Source organism: Alligator sinensis, unplaced genomic scaffold, assembly GCF_000455745.1.
Source record: "Alligator sinensis unplaced genomic scaffold, ASM45574v1 scaffold419_1, whole genome shotgun sequence".
Classification (NCBI taxonomy): domain Eukaryota; kingdom Metazoa; phylum Chordata; order Crocodylia; family Alligatoridae; genus Alligator; species Alligator sinensis.
This window is the reverse complement of record NW_005842360.1, coordinates 738,358-752,631: the sequence shown is the minus strand read 5'-3', so window position 1 is coordinate 752,631 and position 14,274 is coordinate 738,358. Positions and strand designations below refer to the sequence as shown.

The following is a 14,274-nucleotide window of genomic DNA, read 5'->3' as shown; positions in this document are numbered from 1 at the left end:
GCGCCTCGGGGCCGGCGGCGGCCCGCGGGGAGAGCGAGGAGGTCAGCGCGGGGCTGGGGTGAGGAGTTGGGGACACACGCACACACACACACACCGGGCGCTCGGGGGAGGAGGGAGCAGCGTCTCCTTTGGGCCTTGACCGGGGAAGGTTGTGAGCGAAAGTGCGTTGTAGGCTCGGAAACACTTTGGGAAACAGCGGTCAGGCTTGCGAGTCTCGTCACCCCCTCAGGCAGGCCGGGCCGGCTCGCACCCCTCCTTTGGGGACACCCGGCTTCTTGCTGAGGAGAGCTCTGCAGCTGGAAGGATTTGCCCTGCTCGGAAGAGGCAGAGATACGATGATTGTACTTGAAGAAACAGACAGCTGAAGGCCTCTCGATTTTTTTCTGACTTCACGCCGTCAGCATGAGAACGTACTGTTTCCTTGCCCGCCGCTTCCCCTGGTGAAAGGCCCCTGTTACTCATCGGCTGCTCCTTCGGGTTTTGCACAACTGTCCTGCCCACCCCCAGCCCTGTTGTGCTCCTGTTAATGGTGTTCCTGGTATAAACAAGCTGTCAGCAGACCTGCTGCTCTTCTGGCTCGTACCTGTTTTGAGCAGGTTGAAGAGATGGAATTTAAATAATCCGTGTGGCTTCTGGGCCCTCTGTACGCACTGGGTATCCCGTGGGGTTTTTGTCACTCCTTAAGGTTGCAACAGGGTTACATTCACTGGATCTAAGTTTGTTTCTTAGCAGCTATTCAGAATGAGCGGTGAGACTTATCAAGAGTCCAGTTGGTTTCACACCAACTGTTGCAGGGAGGTGTCTGGAAAAAAGGTAGATTAATAGCATTTCCTTCAGGCAAGAAGAGGTGTGGCAAGGAAGTGCATGGGCACTTCTTATCTGAGATGCCTGTTAACCAGACATCAAGGAGAAAAATGAAATTCCTGGGCAAAGTTCAGAGAAACAAGTACCATGCTTAGGTTTTCAGAACCCCCTAATTTCTCAGGTAGGGAAATGATTGGGCTTTAACTGTTTTATTAGGATTTATCCCCAAGCCTTGGTGGTGACACTGCCCTCCCCTTTTTAAAATTGTTATTGGAACATACATAAGCCTGAGTAGATACATTTTTAAAGTGTTGGCTTGATGGTTATTTACATATGGACTCTTTGAACTGACTAGTGACAGAAGTACTGGGAGTTAACAAGAAGTTATTATTATCATCATAATCATTATTAATATTATTTATGTTGGCCCCTAGGACATATGTTTTTGCTTAACTGGCTGAAGTCCAGTTTGTGAATTTCCTATTCCTTATCAAACGAGCAAAAAATATTCTTCATTTATCATGGCATTAAAAAATGAAATACTAATTATGGACTTTTGCGGAACCAAACCACTGAGCTCCGTGAATTGATACAATGTCTTGGGAGCTGTCACTACAGTGTTGGAGGACAAGGTCCTAATACAGTTGCTTACTCAACAAGCTTTTGGTTGCGGCTTCTCCCCCTCACTGCGCCTTCTTTCAAAGACCTGTCAGTTTTATTATGGTATGAGGACACAGATAGGTCTCACCTTTACTACAAATGCACTGTGTTTTAGTTGTATCGAGGTATTACAAAGAGTTTTCAAGTAGCTGCATTAATAGTGTGGATGGTCCCACAGGGTGCAGCAACTTAGATTTCCGGGATGTAATGTACATTCTTCAGGAATTAGTTCACTAAGGGTGTGGCAGCTAACTTCACTTTTCATTGTTCACCGGTCATGACCAGGACAGGACAAAGTCTGATCTACTGCCTATCAAGTCTTTTACTCCTGGTATGGGGCTGATGGATAGATGCTTTGTTTGCTTTGTAGGTAAACTGAATTATTGTTTATCTTTGCTTCCAAGTACAAAGATAAGCTGCACCTGGGAAGCAGCTTTTGATTTGAGTCTTCCCAACCAAGCTCAACCACATGTGCTTAAGCAGCCATTGCCTTATAGATCCAGTTCACTCTCTCTTAAAAAATATACAATGCTCAAGGGTCTGCCAGGAACTAAGAATGGAGTGCAGAACTTGCAAGAGAATGGAGGCTTAAATATGTTGCCAGTTTTGCCTGTTCCTGTTGTGTGTGAGAGGGCACAGGATATCTCATTCATTCACAGGCTTTCTTTTCTGAGCAAAGATGGTTTGTTTAAGCTCTCTCGAAAGTGCTTTCCAAAATGAAGTTTCCTGCTGCTTCTTGGTATTTAATATTGGAGGAAGACAGTTATACTTAATGCTTCTATTAAAGAGTCCAATAAAAAGGGTTAGAAGGAGCTCTAAGTCATGGTAGGGACCATGACGTATTCCCTCAAAATCTCAACCATGATTATAGCCCCTGACAGAAGATCTCTAGAAGTAAACAGTAGGGGTGTGCTAAGCAGGCCCTATTTGACTCGGATTCGGATTCAGCCCGAATCAGGGACAGTGATTCGATTTGTTGATTCAGATCACTGTCCCTGCTTCGATTCGGCCAAATTGGAATCTGAAGATTCAGTGCTGGTTTAGATATAGACACAGCTTTAAAAGTTCTTTCTACATACACGGGGGGGCCCTCCATGTGCTTGGCAGCGAACCCGGAATTGGACCAGAAGTGCTTCCAGTCCACTTCCTGATCTGCCAGTGAGCGCGCAGGGGGGCTCCCCCGCACTCACCCCAGCTCAGCAGTCGGCCGCAGGGAGACCCTAGGTGCCCCCCCCTCCTCCCCGACCCATGAGGCACTCACTAGTCACCAAGCCAAGGGGGCACGGGGGGAACCCCCAGCATGCTTCCTGGTGGACCTGGAAGTGGACTGGAAGTGCTTCTAGTCCACGTCTGGATCTGCTGCCGAGCCCACTGGGGACCCCCTGTGCTTCTGTGGGACACTCCATGTGCCCCAGCATTACAGCACTCACGAGCCCCTGCTACCTAGAGGTATGTAGAAAAAACATTTAAAGCTGTCTCTGTCCGAATCTTTCTGAATCTCTCCAGATTGATTCAGAGGGTTCTGATTCAGTTTGGAGAATTTAAAGGGTCCTCTGATTCGATTCGGAGATTTGGCCACCGAATCGGGCCAAATCTCCACCGAATTGAATTGGGGACCGAAGCGTCACACAGCCCTTGCAAACAGTTGTGGACTAATGTTGTTTCTTATATGGGCTTTCTGGGCCATGAATGAAAGTACTACTGTTAAGTGCCTTCAGGATATTTGTATGCTTGCTTATGTTTAGGATATTGTCACTATTAGCCCCATGAAACCAGATGACTTACATTTTAATAAAGTAGTGGGGGGGAGGGGGCGCGTTCTGTGTACGTGATTTCATGTGTCAAGAGGAAAAGTCCCATAAGGACAGTAGTGGGTTGATACTGAACTATACTTTAGACCCTTTGTTGTGGCAACCTGAGTAATGTTTGACAAAGTTAATGTCCCATATATTGTTACACTCAAAGGTCTAGGTTTCTTGCTATGCTGTGTGCTTAATGCACTAACTTTGCTACCAGTGAATTCTGGTAGCCACGGTGGTGTTTAAATATTGGTACTAGCAAGTCTAGTATAGCATAGATTTGGGGGAGAAATGTATTTTTAGTGCTATTCAGGTGAAAATGGGTATGTGCTTTAGAAGGTATCGCTAAGGCTTTAAGACTGAGTATTTTAAACTTTATCAAAGGCCTTATCTGCTGGAGACTTTGCTCCCCTTCAATTGGTGTAATCTTGCCATGGTTAATTGGCTAGTTGTTTTGAGCCAGTTATTGCAAGTGACTTTTTATGGTATTATTTTTAATGTTATATTGAGTTTAACATTCAAGTAATTAAATAAGAGACTGTACACTTACCCTCCCAATTACTGTTATTTCCTGTACTTACTATGTTGTACACCCTCAAACAATGAAAGAAACCTAAAGAAGGCCTTTGTAGCTCAAAGGGCCAAACATTTTTGATTGTACACTTAGCTTTTTAACATGTATGTGTCATTGCTACGTTCTTTGTAGTTGAGGTTAAAGTTATTTCTCCATTGTAAGACTATCAGTTTCTCTTATTTTGCATACTGCATCTGACATTTTGCATATTGAATCTCATATTAAGATATGTTGGGTTTTTCTGGGCAGTTAGTTAAGAATCAGAATTCCAGAGGTCAATAATTTCATGCAAATATAGTTGGGTTATCTTTAAAAAATAATAACATTTTTTCTTTCCCAATGTCTCTAAAATGGGAGGAAGAAGTATCAGTATGGCCCCTACTGCTGCTCTTGCTCACCCCTCTCTCTGAATGCCACTGATTCCTGTAGCCCCTAGCAGTGGGGATCAATAAACTTGGTGATAGCTGCAGTAGGCACCACACCAACACCTCCTCCTGTAGCAGTGTGAGGCTGATGAGGGAATGTGAACCTCACAAGTGAGCGACTCTTACGTTCTGGCTTTGAAAAAGAAACAGAGGCTTGATGACCCAACTCCACAGGCCATGTATTTGCCACTCCTAGCTTCTCGAACTGATTTAAAGTGTTTTTTTTAAATATATAATGAATAGTAATTATACCATAAACATTCACATATTTTCATAAATATCCGCAAAATTAGTGAAAAACTGGCAGTAGTTCCCTTGAATAAGAAATGGAATTTTATAAACACCTAACTTGGACATTTGTGGATACTTTTGCAAGCTTAATTTGGAGGCAGTGTCTAGTTTGGATGGGCAGTCTACAATGGACATTTTTAGAAAATTCCTTCTGCACCGTGACTTTCATTTTAAATATAGGGTATATCTCAAATTGTAAGCATCTTGAGTGCATCCACTGTAAGTGGGGTGCCGCAACAGCAGATATTTTTTTGGCAGCAGGGACTGGTTGGATCTCTTGGTGGTAGCAGGTAGGCTGTGTTCTCCTGTGAACCCCTCTTGTTAGTTAGCATGTTTAAGCAGGTCCTACTGACCCACTCTACAAATGTCTTATTATCCTACTCTAACTGTTTTTATTATACGTGGAGTCATGCAAACTCCGTGTAATGAACTGAGATTTGTAATTGTCAGTTGGGCAGTATTACCTGTTGCTATAAATTCAGTGTTCTAGGAAATGTGGCTTCTGTTTTGATTTTCTTTATTCCTCGTGTAATGTTTGTTCATTTGAAGTCTCTCTTGTTGCTATTTTTGCTTATTTAGAATAAATCTTCAACCTGCCTCATTCTTTTTTTTCAGGCCTTTGCGCAGTTTGATGCTGAGGGAGATGGCACAGTGGATGTGGAGAACATGCTGGAGGCCCTCAAAAATTCCAGTGGAGCCAATCTTCAAGGGGGACTTAGTCACATAATTAGGCAACTGCAGGCTTGTTCACTAGTCCCAGGTAAAAGAAGAGAATGAGGAAGTGTCTGTCCCCCTGATCCTCTCTACAGCAGGAAGGCTTTTATAATAATCAGTGCATGTTAGCATTGCGTGCCCTAATCCTCCTTCTTCCTCAGCTGCTTTTACTTTTAGCAGTTCTCATTTCCTCAAATGGTTGAGAACAATAACTGAAGCTACCATATATTCATGGTTTCTCCAAAATTCCTAAAAACTGAATTTGCACTAACCATCTCTTTCTTAACGTGAATTATGAAATGTTTTATACTTATTTGACTTGTATCCAAGCCAAAAAAAAATTCAGTTCCTTGCTGAACTTTGAAATCGCATGGGGACTTCCAGTCTAAACGCATCTAGCTAGCATGTTACTGTCATATTTGGTCACTGGAAATTCTTCCTGCATACTTCACTCCATCTGACCAAGTGCATAGTCATGTCCTCCATTCGTAACTCTTCATATAAGAGGTAATGAAAAGGACTGCTTAGCTGCCACACACACTATCATTTTTGTTTCAAGAACAAATTGGTACGCATATATTATATTTCTCTCAGATCATTAAAAGGCATAGTTCAAGCCTCTTTTTTTAAGCTTTTACTGCTGTTAGTAGTTAGATTTTAGTGCACATAAAATTAATAGGTAGAAAATGTTGCAACGAGCTCAAACTCATATCAAGAGAGGGAATTTAAGCTTTAGAAACAAATTAATCACAAACTAATACGCAACGCCTGATGAGTTTTGGAAGTTAATATTGTTGAGTAGACATTTACTGGATATGGTTTAAAAAAACTAATTTATGTAATAATTCATTATATACATGTTAATTTATAATATATGTCATAAATTATGGTATGTACCTTCTCAAATTTAGAAGCTTGAAGCATCTGTCACTTTCTGTGTCAGCCTGCAATCACTGACATTCCCTCCAAACATGACTAATACTTCACAGGAAGTATTTGAGCTACATCTGCTTAGGAGAGCTGGACAAAGCAGCTTTTGAGAAAAATGATGATGGACTACTTGGTTGATAGCATCATAGAAGGAGAATATTAAAATAAGGGATTGGAAGGAGCACTTAAAAAAATTGTATTGTTGTCCAGTGAATCTCTTGTTTTGAAATCTCAGATTATACACCGTTAAATAGAGGAATTAGTATCACAGCACTTGTGTTAAGCTCATCCAGACTTTTCAAGTGACTGAAAAAAACATTAGCTTTCCGTCCTTCACCAGCCCAATTCTGAATGTTCTTAGCTTGCCTCATTTCATTTTGAATCTTAGCCAAAAATTCAATTAATCATTTGATTTGAATTCAGCTTCTGTGGAGGAGAAAAACAATGCTTGGTGAGTGGAGGGAGAGGCACTCAAACACAGAAATATCTTTTCTGTTTCCAGGTTTTATTGACATATTTTCTGAATCAAAAGAACGCCTTGGCCACCATGCTTCAATGATCCTGAGATTCTTGCACCGGAACCGTATTTCCAATACTGCCATCCCATATCCAGTGTTGGAATACTTCAATAATATTTGTACTATGCGGTCTTCTGTACTGAAGGAGTCTTTGGATCGGCTTCTACTAAAAGAAAAGGGTAGGTGAACTAGAAGTGCAGAGTTAATCCATTGCTTAAAGCAGAAATTTAAAATGTCTGTGTTCTCTATTTCTAACCTTCTGATAGAATTGGCTTTTTTCTGAAGCTGATCTACTTGCTTCTCTTTTTTTCCTTTGGAGCAAATCTAGAAAAGTCATCCCTTGACACAGCCTACAGTCCTGTGATATTCAGTTTCTCTCCTGTCTCCTAACTTTATCAAAGATAAACAATTTTGTTAGTACTCTCTCCAGTTCACTATTAACATGACTTCTGTTTGCAGATGACTACTTCCAAACTGTTTTGTAGAAAAGCAGCTTGATTGTTGTCTGCAGTTATCCATATGGAACACTGGAGTAGGATTTACACTAGGTTAATTGCCCTTGATACCTAAAGATAACATTTTAACTTGACACTACATTTTTCTACTCCATTTTTGTACACTTTTCCCCAAGAGGAAAGCAATTAGAATTCATGTGGGGAAATGATCCTCTTTACCTTCTCTTTAATATAGCCAGCTAGGTTTTTCTTATTCTGCTATTTTTTTTTTTTCAATTTGTAACCTAATGTCCTAGTAAAACACTACCGTTGAACCCATTTAAATAGGAATGACAAAAGACTAATGTCTACAGACAAAAATAGGAATCTTTACAGTGAGATTACTCCAGGATTTCATTCTACTATGTTGAGAAACTGGAACAGTACTTTGCTATGTTCTGCTTAAGTAAGGAAGACTTCCAGAAATGTTTCTACACAAGCTATGAATTATTCTCTCAGAACTAACCACTATGGACTACTTGTCTTGGTAGAGCTTTGCCTTTATTTATTTTTTATTTTAAAGGAGTGTTTTATTTCTTTATGACTTCTTTTTTTCTCTTCACAGGATTCCCTAGTGATCTGAATGGTAATCAAGAGTCAGACAGACTCAAGTCAGTCACAAAGTGCTATACCAACATAGAAACCTCCTCTAACTCAGCTGATATTGACAAAATGACAAATGGAGAAACTACATCATTTTGGCAGTCAGATGGGAGTGCTCGCTCTCATTGGATACGGTGAGTTAGCAAGCACCACTGTAGTAACTGAGTTTCAGGATTGGAAGCCCCGGGAGCTCAAAGTAGGAGAGGATTTTTCAAACACCACTAGACTATCAGTGGAAGAGTCCATGGTAGTTGCATGACAAACAAATAACTTTGGAAGAGGTTAAGTCCTTGTAGCTTTCTTTTTGGGTGTGATTGACTAAAAAGACAAAACTATCAGCATAAAAGGACACAAGGTTAGATGCAGTACATCTTGTGCCTCTCCACTTGGGCTTAATGGGCACCTGTACTCGTACACTGAGGCTGCTCTGACACACTGTAATTACAGTGTGTCAAAGCAGACTTGATTAATCAAGTCTGCTGGGGCATGGTAATTACTGCGCTTCAGAAGACTCCAGTGTTACGTGTATCACTGTCCCCGCACTGAAAAATGGTGGTAGGGGTGCTTTAACTAAAGCTTATTCAAAGAGCTTTAGTTAAAGTATCCCCGCTGCCATTTTTCAGTGTGGGGATGCTGATACACATGACTCTCTGGGCACTTTAAATAGAGTGTCTCTTGGAGCTGCTTTTAATTAAAGTCTTCCCTTCCTGAGAGCCTCTCTATTTAAAGCCCCTCTCCACAGAATGCATGTATAAATGCCCTGTGTTTTTGAGATGTATTGCAAATGCTAATATGCTTGTGCTGATTATTGTTTAGAGACATTCATTTTTACATTTTTGAAAGACCATCATTGCTTCTCACCAGATGGACGAGACTTTTACTGTTGAATGGGTGATAATTTGGCAAACATACACCATTTATTCCGAATAGCATTGTAATTTTAGGTCCTAATTGTCCATGGTAGCTTCTGTATTTGTAGGTGCAAATATTAGTACTTTGTACCTTTTAACTCAGGCTTTGGGATGTGTTGTTGGTGAAGCTTATGCAAGTAATTAGACAAATACCAGTGCACGTATCTGTGCTTGCAGAAAAGGAGACTGAGGCTTGACTGAAAATTGGGCTCTTGATTTTTCTTCTCTTCGGGAGATGCCTATTGTGGTTTGTTGTTGTTGTCTTTCAGTTTCAAGATGAAACCAGATGTTGTTCTAAGACATCTGTCCATTGCAGTGGCAGCTAATGACCAGAGTTATATGCCACAGCAAGTTACGGTGGCAGTTGGAAGGAATGCCAGCAATCTCCAGGAGGTCCGCGATGTTCACATTCCCAGCAATATCACGGGCTACGTAACATTGTTGGAAAACGCTAACATTAGTCAGATGTGTGAGTCAATAAAGATACAATTGGTGTTTTTCTTGTTTTGCTATTCTCAAAGTGAAAGGCTGGGAGATCAGAGGAGAATGTGCTGAACTTCTTAGAATTAGAAAATAAGTTGTTGAGTTAGCCCAGGATTCCAAGAGAACTTGGGTTAAAATTGTGGGGTGTTTTAGTTTTGTTTTTCTTAGTAGTGGCACAATATAGTAGCTGCTAGTGGGCAACAAAAATCACATGTCTGGTCAGAAAAATAATTTTTCAGGAATGTTGTAATCAAAGGATTACACTTCACATCCATCTCCACAGTAGTGAGATAATTTTACATTAGCCAGTTATATGCATTTTAAACGCAACAAATCTGTTGGTACCATGTTGACTCTGTCATCAGAGGGAACAGGGATGATTTCTGAAACTTGGAAATTTTGATTTTTGTTAAGAAAAATAACTTTTGAGGTTTAAGAAATGGTCAGAGGAGAGAGCTTATACCTCAAAACTAACTCTATATAAGTGTTGTCCATCCAGTTCAACTAAGAAGTTGTTAATATGTTTTGTCCAACTTTTAAAATGGTTTGCATTTGACTCTTACGTGATGGAAGTCTTCAGAGAACTTACCAGAAATATTGCCTTTAAGATGCAGCTAAAATCTAGTAAAGTAAATTTCTTATTTGTACTTTTGGAGGACAGTTTGTTTACTTTGTCATAAGCTTCAAGTTTGTAACCCCACTTCTTGCATTACAGGAACTAATGGTTCAGATTGTGTAGTGGGGCACAAGAGTCTTCTGAAAGGAATTTTCCAAATTGCTATTCCTATATGTGAGCAAAAATATGGGTGCATTGGATCATATAGACACTTGGCAATATTCCTTAGTTAAATGCACTTGTTATGCATGTCAATCTTTGGGAATTACTTCTTTTATACATATGGTTTGTCTTATGGCTAAATCTGATGGTTCTTGAATGGAAGAGATTACCCTTTTTTTCTCATTTGCCATTATTGGCAGATGTACAGATAAACATCAAACGTTGCCTTAGTGATGGGTGTGATACCAGAATTCATGGACTCAGGGCTGTCGGCTATCAAAGAATTAAAAAGGCTGGTGTCTCAGTATGTGATGCTTCTGCTATTTGGTACTGGTCTCTGCTGACTTCACTTGTTACAGCTTCCATGGAAACTAATCCAGCCTTTGTTCACACTATTTTACAAAATACTCAGTAAGTACCAAAGTTCCTTGCTTTCTTACAGTTTCTGACCTTTCTGTACTGAACTGTCTGTATAACTTCACTGGGAAGTTAAAACTCCTTCATTACCAGATTTCACTACATCAGGGGCATCAAAATCTGTGACATGGGGCTGGAGCACAGGCTGGACTGGATCCACCGAGTGATCCTGTGTTCCAGAATAGTGGGTGCCACGTACAGGGCTGGTTCTGCTCTGGCTGCTTCAGAACTTGGCTGCATGTGGCAGCTGCCGCAGAGCTGTGCTGCATGGCAGCCAAGTGGCATGCGGCTGCTCTGGAGATGTGCTGCATGTGGCGGCTGCTCCACTGCTCTGAGACACAAGCTAGAAGTGATGCTGCGTGCAGCACATGGAGCCATCTAGCACCCCGTGTATTCTGCCTGTATGAGACTAAGGAAAGCCGTGGGAGCTGGATGATACAGCTCCACGGAATGCATCTTTGACAGCCCTACACTGCATAATCATTCCTTTGTGCTTTTTGCATGTTACAGGTACCCAAACAAAATTTGGCTTATTAGGCCTCATGGCCAACTCGCCTGTTAAATCAGTAAATGGCTGAATGCGTGCTGGTAGAATGTCATCTTATTTTACCTTATGTGGCTTGTAATTTTCTCTTAGAAGCCGGAAATTAACTAATTTCCTATTGCCAGCTTTGTTGTTTTTTGTTTAGACATGTTGATTACCTCCCATTTCCTTTATGAATGATGCTTAATTTAGCTTCGTTTTATAAACAACCCTCACTCAGTAGTGCTGTGCCAAAATATCTGTTTATGCACCATCAGGTCCTGCCAGCACAGTTCTGGGAATAATGTTTGTTAATAATGTCTGCTTTTAAGCCAGCATAGTTGATTCCCCCATAAAAATGTAACTTCTTAGGAAGGGATAATGGTTGAAAGAAAATAAGTTGCAATCAGTGATCCTGACCCTTTTTCTCTATCAGGTCATAATTTGTGGTTTTGAACAGCCCAAATATTTGGATAGTGACTTATGACAGCGTTCCTTCAGTCCAGTCAAACTAATTGTTACTCAGCAGGCACATCTACATGTACGCTTTAATGTGTAGTAGACTTTTACTGCACATTAAAGCATGACGTAAAAAACTGTGACATTATGCTCAGTAAAATAGTCTACTGCGCATTAAGCATCACTGAAAAAATGTGCAAATGCGCTACTGCATATTAGCACATCCGAATGTGTGTTAATTTAGTACCTCATATTGGAGGTACTAAATTTAATGTGCATTAGTAAAAGCAAATCAGTGCATGTGTAGACACATCCAGTGACATTTTGGCTTAAAGCACATGGTTGCTTGCACATGAGTTGAATGTTTGTTGACTATTTTCACTGTGCTAATCTGGTCTGTTTAACTTTGTAAAGATACTGTTGTTCCTGCCTATATTTTTTTGTTTCTCTTATGTTAAGTGTTGGTATGTTAATTGGGTCCAAGACTGCCAATCCTTTACACAAATTTTTCTTTATTTTGCTGTTCTGTCTCCTTTTTAAGGGAGAAAATGCTGTGAAACTTGTATTTCTTTAGTATCCTAATAACCATTGAAAATCTTCAAGAACATCTGAGTATATTGAAATATTTCAGAATATAACTAGATGTTCCAAGAAAGTGCTCTGAATCATGTGCTGTGCAGAATTAGCAATCTGTACTTGTCACTGCTATGGATAAGTGTATCCAACTAGATATATAAAGGGTCTTGTTCAGATTTATAGTTATACATTTAAGTCTTATTTGAAGGTCTCCGTGTATTGTCATTCGTGAGCAAGGCATCTAGGCAATATAGTGAAGTAAAATATTACATTTCTGCTGTGTTGACAAACAGGTTGTGTAGTGTGATAACTACGAAGGTAAATAGATTTTTGAAAGAAGTATAGCCAGCACAGTCTTTCGAAGCCTCTCAATTTTGCTTCATTTGTTAGCAAGTACCACTTTGATTTTTTCATTGGACATTTTCAGAATTCCACTTTTGAAGAGCATTTCTTTCTGTAAATATTGTACAGAATATTTTTGAGGAGTGGTTTGGCATTTATGGGATCCTGGGGTGGACATGCCTCTTGCAGTGATGGGTAGTTTTGCTGAGTAATGTTTCCTTGAATGGCTGCCAAACTATTCTGCTCAATGATTTTAAATCACAGAACCTCCTACAACAATGGTGTTCATAACAGCACTGACACTAGTATCAATGGAAGTCACAAGATGGAATGCTTGCAAACTTTCTTTCTAATTTGTCTATGCAGTCTTATGCAGTCTCTCAGACCTCTTTTAAACAGCTGAGCAGGGTTACCAATGATCATTAAAAATCAAGCTAAAATGGTTGTAGGCAAGTCTGTAAGCAAACAAAACAAACAAACAACCCCCCCCCCCCCCCCCGCAAAAAAAAAACAAAACACCAAAACTCTAGCCATTAGTAAAAACACTAAGCGGCTGCAACTTCATTGAAGCTCAAACAGACAGAACAGAGTAGTACCCTAGGGTTACCATGTTTCCAGTTTCAAAAAAGAGGCCGCCTGTTAGGCAGTAATATGATTGTGGGAGGGACGACAGTGATATGCCTGTGCCTTGCCGCAGCCACCCCACCTACCAGACCATTGTGGTGCCCTCATTCCCAACCTGCAGCACCCCACCCCATCTTTCTTGATACCCCTTACTCCTGACCCACAGTCCCCCGCCTCCCTGGTGTCCCTTGCTTCCAAACCACAGCTCTGCCAGCCCTGCTGGTGCCCCTCACTCCCAACCCCCGCAGCCCTGCAGTGTCTTCTGGCTGCCCTGCCCCTACAAGCACAGGCACCCCAGCCACACAGCTCCCTGCTGCCCCCAAAGGGCCACTCTGCCCGTTCCCCCACTAGAGGGGCAGGTGCCTCCCCTGCCTCCCCCGCCCTGTTGCAGCCCCAGCGCCTGGAAAGCTTCCCCCAGCACCACCAGGCACTTGCCCCCTGTGTGTGCATGCGTGTGCACACACAGCCCCCCCCCGGACAGTCCTCAAACCCTGGCACTCCAACCCTTGCCCCCCATAAACTTACCTGCATCCAGCTGTCAGGGCTGTTCTCACCACCCTGCCTGATTGCATGCCAGCTATGTGCGTGTGTACACACAGACGCATGTCATGCTCTCTGCCTCCAATTGCCCTCCCTCCAGTCCCAAGCATCTCCTTTCTTGGGAAGTGCCAAGAAAACTTTGATGCTGAGCAGAGCAAAATCCCAGACGTTTATTGGTATTTAAAAAAAAAAGCAACACCTGATGGAGATGGGAGGTCTCATAAAGAGGACATGTCCAGGAAAACATGAATGTATGGCAACCCTAAGCACCACCTGCTACCCAAGCAGGAGTACAGCACCCTGCAGGGAGTGTGTTCTCAGCCGTGTGCTGCTGTTGTGTCCCAGATTGCATATAATACTGCTGGGTAGCAGTTAGGCTTCTTTGAGGATCCATGCTGGAATGGGGGAAGTGGGGCTGGCAGAGGGGAAGGCCTTTTACTAACAACCAACCTTTTTATTTTATATATTAGTAAAAACTTGTGTCAGTAAAAAAAAAATTGGCTGTTAGTAAAAAGTTAGATTTTTTTTTCTTTGGTTGGCAACCCTGCAGTTGAGTAACTGCATGTTCTCAGTGTTACTGGAGAAGGTCCTCTGATGTAAAGTGCTTGTAGAATTGGGGCCTTAGCTTGTACGACATTTTAGATATTTATTTGGAATCATAAGCAAAGCATTCTACCCAGACAGTAAATTGATATTTAAATTAAGTGCTGGGAGGTTTTACAATAACAATTATAATTGGGATCTGGGCATCATATTCTTTTTAAATATCCTTTTTCAGATTTTTAAAAAATTCTTAGAGTTATAACAAA

At 41.4% G+C, this 14,274-nt stretch overlaps 1 protein-coding gene across 1 annotated transcript in view; it reads left to right on the top strand.

The window, feature by feature from the left end:
* Positions 1-5: 5 nt before the first annotated feature.
* ZZEF1 (zinc finger ZZ-type and EF-hand domain containing 1) overlaps positions 6-14,274 on the top strand; it is a gene marked incomplete at its 5' end in the record, with an annotated part of 88,890 nt that continues 74,621 nt past the window's right edge. Inside the window, 6 exons of the mRNA XM_025210626.1 lie at positions 6-41; positions 5,169-5,313; positions 6,700-6,894; positions 7,775-7,946; positions 8,993-9,192; positions 10,185-10,395. Coding sequence (XP_025066411.1) covers positions 6-41; positions 5,169-5,313; positions 6,700-6,894; positions 7,775-7,946; positions 8,993-9,192; positions 10,185-10,395 — 959 coding nt within the window. The remainder of the gene's footprint in view (positions 42-5,168; positions 5,314-6,699; positions 6,895-7,774; positions 7,947-8,992; positions 9,193-10,184; positions 10,396-14,274) is intronic.